At 39.1% G+C, this 20,829-nt stretch overlaps 1 protein-coding gene across 7 annotated transcripts in view; it reads left to right on the forward strand.

Annotated features, from left to right (window-relative positions):
• MECOM (MDS1 and EVI1 complex locus) overlaps positions 1 to 20,829 on the forward strand; it is a 458,380-nt gene that overhangs the window by 421,932 nt on the left and 15,619 nt on the right. For 4 of the 7 annotated variants that reach the window (XM_073359440.2, XM_073359442.2, XM_073359445.2 and 1 more), the window contains 3 exons: positions 5,560 to 6,916; positions 9,005 to 9,092; positions 13,403 to 13,429. In XM_073359440.2, the coding sequence (XP_073215541.1) occupies positions 5,560 to 6,916; positions 9,005 to 9,092; positions 13,403 to 13,429 (1,472 nt within the window). The remainder of the gene's footprint in view (positions 1 to 5,559; positions 6,917 to 9,004; positions 9,093 to 13,402; positions 13,430 to 20,829) is intronic. The other 3 variants (XM_073359443.2, XM_073359444.2, XM_073359449.2) reach the window with 2 other exon arrangements.

Raw genomic sequence — 20,829 nt, forward strand, 5'->3', positions numbered from 1 at the left:
ACTGATTGTGGCTTCATTCCATCTTTTCAAAGTGACTACTTCAAACTAGGACCAATCTAAAGCATTCTAAATTACACTGGAGATCTGTAGCATCCAGATAATTACAGTGCAAAGGTGTAAAGTCAAGTGACTGGAAGCTAGTTTAATGGGGAGAGGAAGCAAACCTGCAATTTCATACTAGTCTACAGGGACTTGTGCTTTGGAGTTTGAGCCACCAGTGATCAGCTTTCAAAAGTTCTGGTATTAACTTCTTCAGTATATTGGAACACCCAGCATATGTTCACCTAGGGAACAGTTTAATGGTTCTATGACATGTGCTTTGGGTCTTGATAATACATCAGCATGAGTAATAATGTTCTTGTAAGCCCAGTGGACTCGTTCATATTTATTTATAAATATTTATTTATTTATTTATTTAATTATGTTTAGACTTATTTGAGCTAGCAAATATCTAATTAACGAGACACAATTACAGCAGTTGTTTAATTATTTTTCCCTACCCAGGATCACAGAGGGTTTTTTCAGATTAATACTGTATTAGTGGAAATGAAATAATTAGAAAACAATGGCTTCCTGTCATGGAGGACTAGTTGAGCACTAGAGTTACAGTTGCTTTTGAATCAAATGCTCCAGATAGAACTATGGTTCTTTTCAAATGAAATCATATGTAAAATGCTTTCCATTAATGTTTTCAGTGATCTCTGGTAAATCAAAACATCAACTGTTATTCTTCAGATGCAAAGTGTGATGGACAGAAAACTAAAGAACAATTATGGATAATAGCTATGAAATTACAGAACAAAAGAATGTAGAGATCACGTGTTGGGGTAGGCCTTTCTGAGTGTTGAAGGGTTGGGGGTCAAGTCACTTAAAGTAGATATCTGTTTCCCAGTACAAGGCCACACACCATGATTTGCCCTACCAGTCTGTTTATGGCAACTGTCTCTTATTACAGTATACTGCCCAAGCTTGAGTGAAAACTCACCAACAGTAAGATAATTACTCACTGCCTTCAAAAAATCTCCAAATAGAAACCACATGCCATAATAGGCTGAACGTATTCAAAATAGTACTTACAGTAATTTGTTTAATAAGCAGAAAATATGCAAACTTAACGGCTAGGTAATTTCTTGGTTCTAAGAAAATTCCAGTACAGAGTACGCTTACACATCAAATGAATTAATATACCTTGAGGGGTGCGATGGGAGGGTTGTGGTTTGTATTAGGGGTGGGAGTCTACAGAGTGATAAAACTTGCAAAGAGGGAAGCCATAGCTATATGTCAGTTGCTTAGAGTAAAGGTAAGGATATAGAAAACCAAGCATACCATAAAACTGACTGGAGAAGTCAAATCCAGCTTCTATAGCCTAAATACATGGAAGCTATTAAAGTCAGTAAATCCCCTCCATCTAAATATTAAGCAAAACTTTTCTTGGAAATAAAAGTTGTTCAGAAAGCAAAGGGCTAGATCATGTAACCTTAACTCATCGGAATAGTTCTTGCTCACGTGAGTAAGCCCATTGGATCATCCTGTGCAATTGATTTATGTGCAGATTCCCCAATAAAATCAATGGGGTGTTCTGTGTAAAATTCAACAGCATTAGGTAATACATAGACTTCAGTAAGACTATCCACATAAATAAGATTACGTTGGTGAGTGTGGATTACAGAGTTGGGTCCAAAGTTTGATTGCCAAACATAGCTACTCTTTAAAGCCCATATAAATCAGCAGATTACCTATGAAAATGTTTCCCATTTCTCCCTTCAGTATTTTAAATACAAGAGGAATTTTGCACAGGGGAGACCTATTTATATAGACTATGTTTTATGGTCCCAAAGGCAAGTCCTTTGTCATGGCTCTTACTTACATGGATGGAGTTATAATAATATACATCTGAATATTTTAGCTGCTTGTATTTACATGATTTCAATAATTTTTTGTTTGTTTTAAAGAGGAGTATAAAGTCATGTTAGGCCTTTTAAAGGTTAAATTGCACACATTCTAATAGTTTGCAAGGATACCAATAACTTGTAGGAAGATTTTTGGGTTTTTCTGCTTTTCCATGGAAATACAATGTTTTTCAGTTCCCTTCAATTTTGAGTGTACTGATGGAGAATAATTATTTGGCAATACAGACACCCCCGACTTATGCAATTGTTCCATTCTGGAAAGCCCTTGCATAATTCAAATTTTGCATAAGTCGGAAATGTATACCTGTGCATTACACAAAAATTTCCGCAACTCGAAAATCCTATTTCCGGCTTATGGAACTTTTTCTGTAAGTGTGAATTTGCATAAGTCAGGTCTTGCATAACCCGGGGAGCATCTGTATATAGCCCTAAAACAGTACATATCGGTCTTGTAAAAGTACTTAGTAGTATAAATATATTTTTTGGAATGAAATATATGTGGTCAGATCCTCTGCTAGTGTAAATTGGCGTAGATCCATTGCCTTTAGTGAAGCTAAACTGATTTACAGTAGATAAGGATTTGACTCATGGTATCCAAGGGCTAGACTGTGCAACTCTCGCTGTTAGCATTTATTCACACAATTGTAGCCAATTTACTTTCGCTTATCTGATTGGTCCCACACGTTGCACAAGCCAACCCTAAACTTTTCTTTGTGGGCCTGATTCTGTACCATGAAGATCAATGGAAGCTTTGGCATTGACTTCAGTGGAAGCAGGATTGGGCCCTATATGTTGCCTATATGAGGCATAACAAATAAATGTCAATTAAATGTGCTATATCCGAACAAATAAATGGCTGGTCCTACAATCCTTAATTAACTAGGATCTGGTTCCCAAATTAGGGGGGGAAATGTAGCAAGAGAAAACCAAGCATTCTAATATGCATGGTAGGAAAACTTTGCTTTTTTTTAATCTATAATCTTCTTTGTGAATGAAGCTATCTTACAGGAACACCAACTGATATACTGTAACAGGCATTCTTCCTGAATTATAGCATTGCACATTTCCTGTGTTTGGGCCTAATCCTGCAAACTTTTCCCACTTGAGCCATGCCAATGATAGCAATGAGGCATGAATAGGAAAACTTGTCTGACAGGATCAGGCCCTTAGACAATGGAATTATTATTGCGGTGATGTGAAGAGCCCACTAAAGAGGTAAACAGTTAAGACATGACAACAAGTGGTCAAGTTTCTCAAGGGCAGGGGTTTAGAAGTGCAGGAAGGTTAGCTCAGGCATTGGTGTGAGTGGAAGTTAGAAGACGTGATTATAGTTCATGGGAACCAACACTGCAGGATGAGATACATTCAATTCAGTTTCCTTTACCAGCTTAAAATAGAGCCATTGTAAATTATGTCAGCCTGTCTCAAAGCATGAAAATGATTGTTAAAAAGGGCTCAGAATACACAATGTGAATTGTTGTGTGGCTTTGATGTGTGAAAGATGAGAGCTTAAGATATAGTGCATATTAAGTCAAAGTGTAGCCACATGCTTTTTCCCTGGGGGGGGGTGGGGGGAGAAGAGAGAGAGAATTTTATCGCAGCAGTATAACATTGCTTAATTTTGTTTTTGAACAAATTAGAACATTTACTGATAGAAGCAGAATACTATGAAGTGTTAACACATGAGACTTACTGGTGGAACCTGTGTTTCAGCAACTTTAGCATTACATTCTGTTTATCCAGGAAAGTGTCAAATACAACACATTGCATGGCACAACTCTGGAAACTTCCTGATGATGTGTGAAAGTACAGTCAAAAAGGGACATAAACTTTGTATAGACAAATAAAACCTAAAATATCTATAAGTCAAACCACAGCAACCTTCCTTCCAAATGAATGACAACCTAGACTTTCTCCTTTCAAACAAGGTTTCTGGTCAGATTTCTGTAGGCCTCAGCGAAGCTTATTGGAGTTCCCTTACAGATCTTTCCTATTCTAATCATGAATTCCAAATTGCAAGGAAAAGCCTCTTACTGAGGACAGACTAGGGCCCTGATTCTGCAAATTATTTGAGTAACTTTACATACATGAGTAGTTCTATTGAGTTCAATGGGAACACTCACATGCATGAAGTTGCTCATGTTTACGTGTGTGGAGGATTGAAGTCTAGATCTTATTCTCTAATAGGGAATTTAAAATTGCTAAGCCTTTTGCTTCTATTCACTATTTTCTACCCCAATGCCTTGCTCAATAAAGTTCCTAAAGGAGAGAAAAATCAAAGTAATTGTGCACTTTCAATATGACATGAAAACAAGGTTTCACAAACTAGGAAATTGCATCTTTGCAGTAGTCACCCTATAGTTGTGATTATATGACATTTACCTGCTAACAGCACAAAATCCCGTTCACTTCAGTGATCTGGTTCACTCTACATTGGCCACTATACCACCCTCCTCATCATGTCACTGAATGTGATTGTTGATAACTGTATTCAGACATGCAAAATGTCGTAGTATAGATCAGGCTGGTCAGATCAAAATTGCAACCCCTAATCTCCAGGATTTAAGGCTTTCTCTAAATGTTCCTTTTTTGAGCTGAAATTGTTCTTGTCCCAAAGGAGTTTGAGGAAATCCATCAAGTTGTTTTGACCATCAGACATTCAAATAAATACAGCTGCATTTTTTGAGGAAATAGTTGTTGAAATATGGTATGTTTTTTCACATGAAAGAGACACGCAAATAAACTGCATTATGAAACATTAAGGCCATGATTATAATTACATGAGACATGAAATTAAGCGTTATGGCTTCCAAAGCAACTGTAACTCTGTCTGACCATATGAATCCCACTAACACTGTATGTGAAAATAGAGAAGGTTACATATGTGCCCAGGCACCAGATTGTGATTGCTCTGGAAACCACAGCCTGGAATGCCAAGGCTTTCAAGTAATTAGCATCTCATTTGTAAATGCAAAACACTGGGTTTATTAATAGTTATATGTGCTTGTATATATCTGATTGTCTCCCTCTCCCCCATCCTTCATATATCTTGTTTGTCTTTTTAGATTGTAAGCCCTTTGGGGCAGGGACTATGTCTACTTCTGTGGCTCTGATCTTGCAAATGCGTATGCCTGTGAATAACTTTAAGCATTTGAATAATCCCGGTGCCATCAATGGAGGTACTCATGTGGATAAAGCTATTCAGATGTGTAAGTGTCTCCAGGATCAGGGCCTTAGTTTGTACACACAGTGCCATGCTCATTGGGGGCCAGATTCTGATCAGGCACTCTGAGTGCTACTGAGTATAAATGATAATAATGATCATGACTTTAAAACATTGTAAGCCACACAAGTATTGTGAAAAGTGAAAAGGAAATATTTGTATTTTAGGGATTTTTATTTTTATTTTTTGTTGGGAGGGTTCTTTATGCTGTCTCAAGACATTTGTCTGGTTGGATGCCTTGCTTTGGAAAAAGTAAAATGAGTTTTCATTTGTTTTGTGCACCCAGATGAAGCTCACAGACTTCTCCCTATGGCTTCCTAATTGACATGTTGGGGGTAACAAATTGTTTTCTTTGCTAAATTCGGGTGGGGAAAGGGGAAATTATCATAAAGCCTGAGATTTGTTGTTGTTGTTGTTTACACACAGGTGAGGTCTGCCATAAATCCTATACTCAGTTTTCAAACCTTTGTCGTCATAAGCGCATGCATGCTGATTGCAGAACCCAAATCAAGTGCAAAGACTGTGGACAAATGTTCAGCACTACATCTTCCTTAAATAAACACAGGAGATTTTGTGAGGGCAAGAATCATTTTGCAGCAGGAGGATTTTTTGGCCAAGGCATTTCACTTCCTGGAACCCCAGCTATGGATAAAACGTCCATGGTTAATATGAATCATGCAAATCCGGGCCTTGCTGACTATTTTGGTGCCAATAGGCATCCTGCTGGTCTTACCTTTCCAACAGCTCCTGGATTTTCTTTTAGCTTCCCCGGTCTGTTTCCTTCAGGCTTGTACCACAGGCCACCTTTGATACCTGCTAGTTCTCCTGTTAAAGGACTACCCAGCACAGACCAGACAAACAAAAGTCAAAGTCCCCTCCTGACACATCCTCAGATACTGCCAGCTACACAGGATATTTTGAAGGCACTAAATAAGCACCCCTCTGTAGGTGAAAATAAGCCAGTGGAGCTTCAACCAGAGAGGTCCTCTGAAGAGAGGCCGCATGAAAAAATCAGTGACCAGTCAGAGAGTAGTGACCTTGATGATGTCAGTACTCCCAGTGGCAGTGACCTGGAGACCACCTCTGGCTCTGATCTGGAAAGTGACATTGAAAGTGATAAAGAGAAATTTAAAGAAAATGGTAAAATGTTCAAAGACAAAGTAAGCTCTCTTCAGAATTTGGCTTCAATAAATAATAAGAAAGAATACAGCAGTCATTCCATTTTCTCACCATCTTTAGAGGAGCAAACTGCGGTGTCAGGAGCAGTGAATGATTCTATAAAGGCTATTGCTTCTATTGCTGAAAAATACTTTGGTTCAACAGGACTTGTGGGGCTGCAAGACAAAAAAGTTGGAGCTTTACCTTACCCTTCCATGTTTCCCCTCCCATTTTTTCCAGCATTCTCTCAATCAATGTACCCATTTCCTGATAGAGACTTGAGACCGTTGCCTTTGAAAATGGAACCTCAGTCACCAAGTGAAGTAAAGAAGATCCCAAAGGGAAGCTCCGAGTCTCCCTTTGACCTCACCACTAAACGTAAGGAGGAGAAGCCAGTTACTCCTATAACCTCAAAGCCAGCAGCTCCATCCGTGACAAGCCAGGATCAACCACTAGATCTGAGCATGGGCAGCAGAAGTCGAGCCAGTGGTACAAAACAAGCCGAGCCTCGGAAAAACCATGTCTTTGGTGAAAAGAAAGGAGCTGACCTTGAAACAAGGAAAGCAACTGATGCTTCTTTGCAACATGCCAGGCCCACTCCGTTCTTTATGGATCCCATTTACAGGTAACAGGCTTTAATGGAATATAGCTTTCTTGAGCACAGCTAACACTTTCAGGATTTTTCCTGTGTAACTTGCTGAGCTGATGGATCACTTCATGCACTGTCATTTAAAATATGCAGTAATTTAATACATTTGCTTATCCAGAAATGAGATGGCACAAATGCTGGATAGTTGAAAACGTTCTTCAAATTCTTTTACTACAAGTCCCTTTTCCTCAAAAGCACTACACCCCATGCCCTACTCCCATAATAGCATTTATTTCAAAAATTATCTGAACCAAATTCTGCTCTTGGTTGCACCATTCCACTCCACTTGCTGTAGCAGACAGCCGCAAGTACGGGTTGGATCTGGTCTGACTGGTCAAAGGAATGTGGGTACTGAGGATTGAAATTCTGCTCTCAGTTACACTAGAGCAACCCACCAGTTTCTGTGAGGCTGTGCGGGTGTAAGTGAAGGAAGAATGTGTGCCTGGTTGCAAAACGAAACAAAAAAATATGTGGGCATTAAGGGTCTGATCTCACCTCATGAGTCAATGGGTGTCTTACCATTGACTTTAGTGGGAATAGGATCAGGTCCTAAGTGAGCCAAGATATTAATGCTTGTCTACACAGGGAAGCTACTGGAATATAAGCTAGCATGTGAGTTTAAAGCACAATAGTTATTCCACACTAACTCCCCATGCGAACACTCAGTGCAGAATGTCCACATGTAGCGCCATTGCGCAATAGCTATTCCAGGCCATTTTCCCCATGTAGACAAGCCCTTAGAAATCAGGGGTGAAATCCTCACATCCATTGAACTCCCATTAATGTTGCCATTAAGTTCAGTGGGGCCAGGATTTCACCACAGGTCTTGTGTACGTCAGCACTTGTATGCACTTTGATACTCTGCCTGCATATCTGTAATTAGTTGTAGTCATACGTCTAAATTAATCTACGGGAAACATAGGAGTAGTGAAATATTAGCCATAAAAACTATTTGTTCATAATCTAAATGGCCTATTTCACAAAGAGACTATTGTTAAAAATCAAAAGTTACTGTAATACAAATGATCTTAATTCATTACTATCTTTCAAAAATTTGCTTTTGGCAAAAATTTCATAGAATACTCTCTGGCATAAGATAAAGGGTATACATTAGAAAGGAACAGTGTTAGCATTGTGTTACTTATTGAGATGGTTTAATGTATGCAGTATAGGTATTAGGCCACAGGTTTCCTGTATCATATTAATTTATCATTTCTGAATTAGTGGAAATTTTTACTGTTATACAGTACTGCAGTGCATGATAATGCAATTTGTGAAGGAATAGTAAAGGAATGCTACCAGCATAACATGTGGCCAGTCCCATAGTTGATACTCAGGCAGACTTTCCATTGAAGCCAATGAAAATTATGTCTGAGTAAGGAATGCAGGATCAGTCCTTTGATAAATGATACAATTTAAACTACTGATCAAAAATGCAGGGGGAACTAAAATGCCTTACTAATTTTAAACGATCAGATGCCCTATTTCACTACTCAAAGCCACACAGTTAGTTGAACGTAGCCTTCATTTCTGTTGTGGCAAATTCACTACATTTCTCGAGGCCAGGATCTAGCTAACTTCTCTTTGCAAGGGCATCCCTGTGCCCACGTGGAGCGGTTGGCAAGAGCAGGGCTTAAATTCCTCACAAAGGAAGATGAGCTTCCAAAGGGTCCCTTTCTGCAGGCCTAATATGAAAAGCACCCATTGGTGTCAATGAGAGCTTTTCTTGTGTTTGGAAAATGTAGTCGGGCCCTATTTCTTGATAACAGGGCTCAGTGCAGTTAGTCATCAGTTTCTATTATCAATAGTATCGGCCTTTTGAAATGGGATTATATCCAATGTAAATGGTGTAATCTCTTTTTAATGGATGTTCACAACTCTCATTAGTGCTCCTGAGAGTTGCATGCACAAATCAAGAGATGACTGTACCTCCTTATCGTTTACCATTATCACCAAGAAACCAATTATTTGATGTATTGTTGACTTTTTTAAACATAAGTAGCTGAATAGTTATTAATGCCTAAGACTGATTCATCACAAGCAAATCAATTTTAACATTTACAGAGTAGAGAAAAGAAAGTTAACTGACCCACTTGAAGCTTTAAAGGAAAAGTACTTGAGACCTTCCCCAGGATTCTTGTTTCATCCGCAAGTAAGTATTTTTGGAATTTCAATATTGTAAACAAATCCTGTTGATGCTTCAAAGCAGGTGCAGAGAAAAGAATGCAGTCTGAGTTATTTTTGGATTTCCTAAAACACACAATTTTTCCAATGTCGTCGTGGTGGAAAAACATTAGCATGTTCTTCATGATGTTTTGCAGCTAAACCATCATGTTCTGGTTGTAGTGGGACCCAAATCTGAGCTACATGTATGTTTTAGAGCTCCCTCTCCCACAAAATTAGAATGGATCAAACAAGATGTGCTACTACCAAATTGTGCTTCTGCAGTCTCCCCGCTGTGGCCAATGGCAATGGAGGGATCATTGTGCCCATCTCTAAGCAATACCCAGAGAGACAATGGAATTTGGGACCTGATATTGAAAAGTGGCTTCTATTTTTGCTGCTCAGTTTTGCACCCTCAAGTAATTCTCCCTGTAATTAATTGTGGGCACTAATGTTGCCATATATAAGTTTAAGCACAGGGTGTGTAGGTACAGCTGCATATTTGGAGATATCAGTGATAACATTTCCACTTGCCGTTTTTTGCAGATACATAGTGGGGCCCACAAATCTGGGCACCCCAAGTAAAAGCCTTTATAAAGACCAGGCTCTTTCTATATATATATATATATATATATATATATATATATTATTTCCAGTTATTCTACAAAGTTACTGAAACCATGGAGTTGCTCTGTGGTGAACTGGAATAGGAGTGTTTGTACTGAGTCCTTTCTGAGTGTCTTTATATATATATATATATATAGAAAGAGCCTTTATATATATATAAAGACACTCAGAAAGGACACAGTACAAACACTCCTATTCCAGTTCACCACAGAGCAACTCCATGGTTTCAGTAACTTTGTAGAATAACTGGAAATAATATGTGCTTGCAATACATCCCCTTTCCATGCCTGAAGACTTTCAGCTAACATTGTGCGATGAGGCGACTGTGTGGTTCTTTGGTCATATGCTTAATGTCCTGCTGCTCATTTGCTGTGTCAAGAAAATAATATGCCTCTTTCAACCTTGTGGATCCGTACCGTGGCATAGAAACGGTTAACGATAGCCTGGATCAAAACTCTTTGCATTATTTGCAACCTTGTATCACTTGCTTATCCTGTATTGTGCCAGTCTGACAGGGTCACTTCACTTCCCCATGTTGGTCTAGTGCTTCGAGCACAGGACAGGGGAGTAAGAAACTCCCTGCTCTGATATTTACTCCCTCTGAGCTCTTGCGTAGGCCATGGAAACTCTCTGCTTCAATTTAGCATCTGTAAAATGTGGATAATAATGAGTACGCACCTACCTCATGTCGTGAGGCTCAGTTACTCAAGTGTGGGATTTTTTTGGCTTCGGTGTAGAACAGATCTTGCCATGCTTTAGCATAGATACATGAAAGCAATGTTCTTGCACAGCTGGAAAAGGAAGAAAAGCACTAATGTACTGACGGTGTAGGAAATGAAGGGAATAGTTGATGCTAAACACTAAGTATTACAATAAAAATCAACCTGATAGTGTTTCAACAGAATATACTGAGGTACTATACTTACCAAAGTTGCAAGGCAACCAGACAGCCTTTTCAATCTCTTTATGAAAGTGCTTCCAGTTTCCATTTCATAGCAGGTGATACTAACAATCAATGCACAGAAAAGACCTAACCATGCTCTCAGGCACAGTGGTGTAAATCCCAGATAACTCCACTGAGCTTCCCCTCTGGATTTGTACTGCTGCGAGTGAGAGCAGAATCTGGCCAGTAATCTCAATTCAGAATGTTTTAACAAAGGGCCTTTACTATCTCTTCTCCTCCTTCTCAGCCTTTAGAATGAATAAGTGAATGAAAACAGGTTCAGGCTGCAGGATGGGAGACTTGGTGGTATTGCAAAGACAAAGTAGGCATACATTTTCTAGGTCTGTTTTGAAAAAAAAACAGAGTAGTTAAGGAGCCTCATAGACAACTATAATACATTTACAGAGAGAACATTTCAGGTGTTGAACTGCCTGGTAGAAATTCAGTGATGGTTAGGTCCTCAGGTTGCATAAATCTGTGTAGCTCAGTTGAAATGGGGAGGGGGCTCTGGTGGTTTTGCTGGAGGAGTTTATCACATTTTAGTATATTTATGTTGCTGCTAGGGTACTGTGAGCTGTAGGTAAATGATGGAGTCTGGTTATGTATGAATGTATTCTTCAGGGCTTGTCAGAGGTACCCAGGGTTTGGATTGGACAGGCTTTTATATAGTGCAACATAAATCTAAATAAATAACACATGAGGAGGGAAGATGGAGGAGGGAGTTAAAGGCATACAGTAGAGATAGGATTTCAAGAGAGGATGCGCTAGGCATTTAGGGTGAAATCTTGATTCATTGAGGTCAATGAGAGTTTTGTTATTAACTTAAATGGGGTCAGGATTTCACCATTAGTGTTTTCTTCACAGGGATCTTGCAAAATTCCCTGCTGGTATAAATGAGGGAAACTTTTTGAAGTCAGTGGAGCTGCACCCATTTACACTAGCAGAGAACTCAGCCTGGGATTTCCAAACATTTTAATGATATTGGGGTAAGCGTTCTTCTCCACTGTCTGGTAAGAGGAGGAGCAAACCCCCTAGAAAACCCATGAAAAACTGAGAGGAAGTGCACAGTGACAAAAGGCAAACATATTGTAGTATCTCCTCCCCCCAAACAACCTCTTGTTGCCCTTCCATGACTGCAGTGTGGGAGGTCAATGCTATGGGTGGCTAGGGGAGGAGTTGTCATTTAGAGCATCATAAATTATGACTGAGTTAGGCAAGTTGTTCCGATCCCACAATCTCTATTTAAAATGGTCCGGTCCTATATGATTTTTCTCTCTCTTTATTTTTACACCTGGTCTCTTCTTTCCCTGTCCCCTTCTTTGGCCAGCTTCATGTTCTGAGATTTTCTGAAGTAGATTATAAACTTTTGGGGGCAGGAATTGTGTCTTTATTAATGCCTCTAGTGCACAGGTATGGCACTATATAAAATGAGGAATAATTGTGGCTTTTCCATATTTCAGAGAGGGTGTGGGATGGTGGGAGACAAATCAATGGCAGCATGGCAAGATGGGTTGCCTTGCTCTGAGAGAACCAAAGGGACCATGGGCAAGCGAAGCTCACTTGTCCCCATAGATCTCAACGTAGTGTGAGAATGCCATTTGTCTGTATGTCGTTTGCCCTTTGGCCTGAGTGAGAATCATTATCCATCTGTGTAAAGTATTACCATGCCTAAGAAGTGTCCCCTTGTACCATGTATGAGGGATGATCAATAATGACCCTATAATTTTTTAAAATGGTGTTCCCGAGTTATATCAGATGAGGCCATATTAAAATTTGTATTAATTTCTTTAGCTGTACTCTGTTACAGAGTATTTATTCAGTGAGATAAATGATGTACATTTATAGCAATTCACACATTTTCATACAGGCTCTGATTGTGCAATAGAAAGAATACATGGGAACAGCTGGTCTTCATTTTCATCATGTATCTGGGTGCTAGGGATGACTGCTTAACTTGTAAGAGATGGTGTGACATGAAGTCTTGAGTGTAATGTGCATTTTTAAACACAGCAAATGAAAATAAAAATGCTATTGCACAACCTGTCAAATCATAAAGGGCTAAAGTCTGCCCTCTTATCAACTTCAGTGGAAACCGCTCCCTGCACTCCAAAATTAAATTTGACCCAATATTTAGTACAAAAAAGGCAAATTAGCAGAGCAACTTTTTTTGTGGGTATCCTTATAGTCCCCAGGTTATTAATGTAATTGCAGATTCCACAATGTATTTTCACCTTCTAATGGTAGGGTAAAATTATCTCTGTAGAAAACATTTGTGAAATAAATTCAAATAGTTCAGTTCTTCTACAAATACTTATTTTTATAGCTACATTTATTGCCTGGAGTTTTTCATTTGCTTAAGCAAGAGGTTAATTTGCATCCTTGTAATCTGATGATATAAGAGCTATGGGATAGGCTTCTAACGTAGATTTTTAGACTAGAGGAGAGAGACAGAGAGAGAAATATTAAGGTACAATTCCTATAGTCGTTACACAGTCCCTGCTCAGAAAAAATTCCCCATAAAGCCTAGGGCCCTAAATCTGTACAAGACTAGATCAGTTGGTCATATTTTGCAATAAATTGCCACTTCAAAGATTGCATTTAGGTAGAGTGTGCCCAAAAGCAAACAATCCACTCACTGTGAAACCTTAACTAACTTCACAATAGATTGATTGCAATAAGGGTTCCAATGCAGGAATAATGTGTTGTTTTTGTTTCAATTTTGCTCCCAGTTCCAATTGCCTGATCAAAGAACTTGGGTAAGTTATTTGCTTATATTTTTATTTAAACATTGTAAAATAAATTGCATAAGAAAAGCATAACATGAAAGATAACCCTCTGCATAGTTATGGAATATGCCACATGCTTTCCTACTGAATGACATAGCTGTAGCGGATAATATCTTGCCATGTCACATTGGCCTTATTCCTATGTAATCCTGCAGTCTATTCTTATTGAAGGCACTGGGAGTTTTGCCTAAGTAAGGACTTCACCAGTCCATATGGCCCTTTGGTTGTATTTTAGTGAGGCTACAAGACATTTGCCTCCAGGCTGAAAGTTTAGGCTTCAAATTTTACCTCCATTACAGGTGTTATAATCTGATGATCAAAGTCCTCTGGATTCTAGACTTTAACGTACCCAATTCAGCCCTTACATCACAGATACAACACACATTGATTTGGGCCTTTGGGTCCAATTCTTCTTTCACATAGGCACATATAACTCCCATTGACGAGAACAGGAGCATCAGTGGGTTAAACTGAGAGTAAGCTTTCCCCCTCCTTTAGTCTCATATTTAAATCCAGTACCAAATTGGTATGGAAATCCAAATAACTCTTTTGGCTACTTTTATAACCCCCAAATAACACAATGTTTTGTTCTTACTTTGCTGCCCCTACAGCAGCTGCAATTAACCAATAACTACTAAGCCCAGAATTCTCCTGACATCATGGTTTAGCGGCTAGAATAGGAGAGTCAGAGTCAGGAAACCAATGTTCTCTTCTGCTCATTCACTGTGACTTGAGATATTGTCTCAAGACTAAGGCCAGATTTTCATAAAATGTGGCCTGAGATCCAGGCAATTTTTTTCATGCCTACTTTTGTGAACAGAGCGACTTCAGTAGTGTAAAAGAAAAGAAGGGGGGGGGGCATTTGCACATGCAAATGAATAGTTAGATGCCCAAATACGCATTTAGAACCCAAGTACCTCAGTTAAGCATTCAAAAATACTTGTGGACCTTAGTCTTACTTTCTGTTAATCTGGGTTTTAATCCCTCTCTTTCCCATCTGTAAAATGCGAATAAGGATACTTACTCATCTTCATAAAGTCCTCAGATGTAAGGTGCTACTTCAGGGCCTGATATAATTCCCATTCAAAGCGGAGACTGATGTCAATGGGCATTGGATCAGGCTCTATGTATGAAGTATTATTAGTGATAGAAATGGGCTGAAAATGCTGTACCGAATGGATGGAATTTAGTTCCTATGCAGATGGCCAGCACGTAGCTTATGCATCACTTACACCCTATTTTTGAACTGGAACCCTGTTTTAAGGAATTGAGGACTGGAGAAACTCAGGCACTGTGTGCTGGCCCCATTCAAAGGGATGAATTTCACCTGTTATAATTTGGCATGGAAAAAACAATTTAAGTGGAAGTTGTTAAATGTTTTCCCATTTGAAATCTTATATTGGCCACAGGCAATAAATAGATGTAAAACAGAAATAGACCGCGCAACATTGACATCATCACAGGTGGCCCCAGACATTTTTTCTCCTCAGTGGAGTGAATTCAAAATGGTGCCATCTAATGGTGTTGGGAGGATTAAGTGACTTGTATGATGCACTCTGGTTCCACTACACTTTTAAAATAACAGCGTGGTATTGTGGTAATTATGCAACAGAAAAAATCTCAGTACATTCTTTTTCTTCCACCCTCTCTCCCTAATGTTGGCTCTGTCCCCAAATTTATGTCATCAAACTATTTTTTTCTTTTGTCCTCTGGCCATGATGATGGTTGAACAGCTGCAATACAATATGTATTGAAAGCATACTGTTAAACTGATTGGAGAAAGTGCTGATTTATGGATGGCTTTGTCTCCAATTTGAAGGGTTTGAATGTGTCGCTTGAACCTGTATATCTCAATTCATGGGATCCTGGCTCATCTATTTTAAGTTTATTTAAGGTTATTTTTCACTTTGTGGCATGAATCCTATAGTGCAGATCAATTGGAAACACTCTATTTTGAATGGATCACAATATATTCAATCTCCATCCCAAAAACTGGCACTCTGTCCCTACTGCTCACTAAAGTTTAGAGGCAGTGTGCTATAAAGACATCTTCAATTAGGACAGCATTTGCAGTAACATTATGAAGAATTATGATAAACAATTAAAATAGTTGTCCAAATAACTAAGAAACACATTTTGCGATGAATTATCCATGCTTTTTCATTTATTGTGTTTGTTATAGGCCAAGATCTGCTCTCTGTTACATCAGTTTAAATCCAGATCAGCTATATCAGTATCAATGGAGACTCTGGATTTACACTGGTATACCTGAGATCAGATTTTGGTCTTTACTTGATACTTCACAAAATGTAGTCATTCAGTCTCTTGGTCATGAACATGAATGTGATGTGGTGAGGTATGGGATTGCAGTACAACAAATTGATCGAAAGTCATGCTTTTTAAGAAATCATTATAGTTTGGGGTAGGAAGGTAGAACTGCTGAACTTTAATCATCAGGATTTTGAGATTCCTTTAAATAAGACGAATAAAAATAGAAAACAAACGTTTGTACAATCCTTTCCCATGAGTTATGGCCATGAAGTCAGTTGTTTTTATGATAATAGCATTAAGCAGTCTAATTTGTAAAACTAAAAATTAGGTCATGCACTTCATTGACACTAGTTTCTAGATCATTTCATACTATCAGGTTATCCTTTTTTTAAAAAAAAAATTAAAGAAACTCTCCTTTATGTATGTCACTGATTTTCTGCTGCTGCAAATAAATTTTAAGACAAATGTCTGAGACCCTTGTTGATGATATCTAGCCTGTTGAAATGTTTAAAAATACTTGTTTTATCCGATTATGGTAATGTCTGCCTTTTTGGGTCAGCGCTAGGGAATTGTGACTACATATTGGTTTGCGTCAGTATGCAGTTAATAGCCTCTTAGGGACCAGGAGGGAGGTGGGGGTAAAGCTACTTCCTTTTCCAGACATCTGGATTCAGATAGAATCAACAACTCTCATATATGTAAATGAAAAAATTACAGTTCTTTATAAAATACTGCCATTCACTGATCTCAGATTAGGAGCAGACGTTACTTGTCCATAAGGCAATAACTTTATGTAAAATATGTAATGCAATCTTCTCGCTCTCTTACCTCCTCTGCTAACTTGCTCTGTAGACATACAAATTACACTAATTCTACATTAAGAGTGAGATTGTGCCTTTCCTGTCCTGACAACTGCACCACCATGCAGTGGCCAGTGTTCCCTCAATACAAGGAGTGTTCTCTCTTACCCTGAACTGGGGTACAAGCCAAATGAGGTGGAAAGTGTGGGGCCATGCTCTGTGCTTCATACTGGTCAGTGAACATTCTCAGGGGCCTGCTCCAGAGCCCATTGAAGTAATTGGAAAGATGCTTATTGGCTTCACTGGGCTTTGGATGAGCCCCCAGATATGAAGGGGGAAACATACTATATTGTCCAGAGAGGTAGTGTGATAGGTGTGCTCCCCCTTTGTTCCTGGGAGCACCAGAAGCAATTGTGCTTCCTTGAGACACGATTCCTCCCAGAGCTCACCTGGGGGTGGCTTGGCTCTTCACTGCCTCCAAGGTATGTCTGTACCTTGATGGGATAACTGAACCCTAAATATTCACTTGAATGGAGAGAGATCAGAATTTGGGCTAAAGAGCTGCAGAAACCCATTCCACTTATAATGTGGTGCATTGCCCTGGGCAGCCTTGTGTTAAACAATCATATTATCTTTAAGTTGTGGAAGGGGAGCATCTTGGTGTGGGAAGAGATTTTGGATTTGATACCACAGGCTAGAGGAAGTGCATCCTGTTCCAGTAACTATCTACCTAACCTCCCAGGGTGGGTGCCTGTCATAAGTAACTCTGCTAAGTAACCCTGCTGGCAGATCAGTGTTTCACTGATCATTGCAGCCTCTCCATTGTTAAGGCTGAGATTTATTTTATATGTTTAGCCAGGAGCGTCCCAACTACTCAGAAAAAGAATTTCCACTTTAAAGGAAGGGCTAGAGACCAGTGATCAGTTACGAGAATTTGAAGTCATTCAGACATGCTATTTTTGGGGACATAGGGCTGCAGGAGCTACAGCGGACCAGAGTAGGCCCATGGTTCCCTGGGATCTACTATGGATCACAGGAGGCCCTGTGGACTTTAGAAGATCTATAGGGAAGCAAAGCTGGGGAAGGGGGATTAGGACTCAAAGTGTGGAATCTAGAGGAGCAGGAAGTACCTGGGAGGTAGTGGGGAGCTGATTCATCAAGGTCAACTGGGGATCCACAGACAATGCAACACTAATGCAAGGTGGGGTGTTCTCTCCCTCCCTAATTCCCAATACTGTCGTGCTTTCAAGTGGTTTGCTTTATTTTAAATCTAACATCATTTCTAAATCTCCTGAGTTTCTAATGGCTGCTACTTTGATAACTATGCCATTCCTGAAATGTTTTCTGACCTTACATTGCTGGTATATCCTCTAATCCTCAATTCTGCCTTAGAGGGGCTTTTTTTTTTGGGGGGGGGGGAAGCAGGGGGGAGAGGATCTGCTCTGATGGGGAAACCACAGCCCTTCCTTCTAGCTGACGCAAAGTGCTACCATAGCCAGCATTAAGATGCTGAAAGGAAGGATTCACTGATAGTGTTTATGTTGCTTCAGTGGTTCTCGGTGATGAGTGGAAGGAATACAAATGGGAAAAGAAGTATATGTGCAAGAGGAAGGAAGGGAGTTAATAGCTTACCCTTCCCTCACTTTTATCCCTACTTTAGTTCAGGTCTGGCTGGCTGCAAAGCAAAGGAAAGTCGCCTTTTAATAGTCATTATTTTCCTTATTACCTTTTAAAAATGTGCATTGTTTGGATTCTGGGAGCTATAGCCTCAGCTGATGTAAACTGGTGTAACTCCACTGACTTCAGTGGTGCTATATTCATTTACACCAGTTGAGGATCTGACCCCAAATACTTAATATTTCCTCTTGGAGATGGTGCGTTTCTTTAAGAATATAAACCACATAAGGTAACTACATTCTACATTGTTTAAAAAAAACTGTAGTAATTCTTAGGGCAGGGCATGTATTTCTAAAAAGCTGTTATTGCTTTTCAGTAATTGGAAGTGCTTGTGGTTTCTGTGAATAAGAAACTAAGGACCCGATTCTGACCTCACACTGGTGTAGCCCCATTGACATCGGTGAACTTAGTCCTGATTTACATCACTGCCAGAGCAGAATCACGCCCCAAAGCTGCAAATAAAACAATGATACTAAGCATGATGAAGTCATTTTAAATGTAAATAGGAAAATAGTTTATTTAATATATTACTGTAGGGATCCATGTACATGAAAAATGTTGATTTGATCAAAAATTGATCTAAAACCCCTATATAATGAAACTGACTTGAGTATTATATGTACATAAATAAAAACATTTATTATCCTCCTCAATGCACTTATTATTCTTCACCATAAATATGTACTATCATAACCCATGCACTGTCTTGTCAGTGCTAATCAGCCGGAAGGCCAAAGGTTATTTTTCATTCAAGCCATCTATTCTCTGCAATAGTAAATATCAGAATGGTTACTTGCCAGGAACAATTAGAAGGAATTAAAGGCAGTGGAAATACAATCATAAATGCTTTAAGAATCGATTCTGAGTAAAGAAGAATATGAAGAGGTATCAAAATAAATATATCGTGATGTTGAGCTGTATGGGTTGATAATGACATTGCTCTGCTGGGACAGAATTACCTCCTATCCCAGAAGCAGCATCATTACATATCTCAGCCCTGTGATCAGTACATGTCAAAATCCTTCATATTGACAAATGTGCTGTCCACTTGCATCTATGGAGAATGTTTTAGCAGCTGAGTGATTATGAATCAAACCCCAGAGCTTACAGCCCCTACTGCCTCTCAATGCTTTCACATTCGTTGCCCGACAAGTAAATGTATCTTGACTTCCTTCTGTGATTTTTTGCACCATGTCTGATGAAAGACATTTGGCAAATTGGCAGTGGTACCCTGTACATTGCAATTTGTAGTGCGCATTAGGAGTCTGAGCATGAAATGAGAGGGCAGGCTATGAGGCAAAGGGAAAAACAAAATAAACAAACCCAAAAACCCTGAGCTAACCAGAACATGAATAGTCATTTCAAGCAATAATTTTTTTTGTAACAAAAGCATCAAAATCAGACCAATTGCGCCACAGACTTTAGAGGAAGGTTCCATGAAAAATATTCTGTCTCTTGAATATTACTTTATTAATCCTATGTTGCATTATGAAAAATAATCTCCTTGCACATTGTGAGGCAGATTCTGCCCTCCCTTACTCCAATGTAAATCAGGAGTATCTCCTCTTAACGCAGTGGAGTTACCCCAGTCTGTGTGAGAGGCAAATCAGATCCTTCTGCAACTCTTGCTCATCCTTAGTATCAGTTAGCTTCAGTGGCATTACTCATGTAGTAAGCTCTACTATTAAACACTGGATAATGAGGCAGACATGGGTTATTACACTGGGATAGTGTAATTCCATTGACTTCACTAGAAATGTTTTTTTTTATTTATGTTGTGGGAAGAGAGAGGAGAATTAGTCTTAAGAGCTTTAAAGTAACTTTCTCCTTCTTTGTAAAATGTGTAGGCTTTTTTCTTTAGCTTCTATTCTGTCAGTTTTCTCAGAAGACTGCATAGTGGCATTCCTCTTATAATCTTGAGTTGGAGCACTGTGATTTTTGAGGGGGGAATGAGATGAGGGAACTCTTATTTTCAAGTGTTACCATGTTCTACAGTAACTCTGCAGTGTTGCCAAGGTTTCCAAACGTGACAGATGATTTGGGGTAATTTTCTGAGGTGCCAAACCTGAGACATCTTCAAGTGGCCTGAAAGTGCTGAGCACCCACACTCTGAAAATCAGGTTCCTTTAAGGTGTCTAAGTTTGGGCATCCAAAATCACTTTTGAAAAAGTTGGCCATCGTGCTTTTTGAGTATTATTACAGAATATTTTTTAATGAATGGAGCGAGGGCAGTCAAACCAGCTAGCATATGAGATTAGAACGCTAAGAAAGAAATCCCGAAACAGTGGGGAAAAAAATAAATTTTGCCAAGAGATCACAGTATATATCAGTTCCTGCTTAATGGGAACTGATCTATCAGGCTTGTAAACACCTGTGGCCTATGAGGCTAATTCTGCCCTCCTTTAGATTAGAGAGTGTAATTCCACTTAATTCTGGATTTACACCATGTAATTCAAATCCAAATGTGACTTGCTATCTTCAAGATCATAGTGTATACACTGGATCAGATTTATATCTGAAAATTGCAGGTGCTAACTTAAAAAGAATCCTTCCGCTACCAGCTACAGGTACTTTCCAATAAGACCCAGCTTCTCCAAGTGATCCTTTTTAGACAGCATATCC

This window comes from Lepidochelys kempii, chromosome 9 (genome assembly GCF_965140285.1).
Source record: "Lepidochelys kempii isolate rLepKem1 chromosome 9, rLepKem1.hap1, whole genome shotgun sequence".
In the NCBI taxonomy this organism is placed as follows: domain Eukaryota; kingdom Metazoa; phylum Chordata; order Testudines; family Cheloniidae; genus Lepidochelys; species Lepidochelys kempii.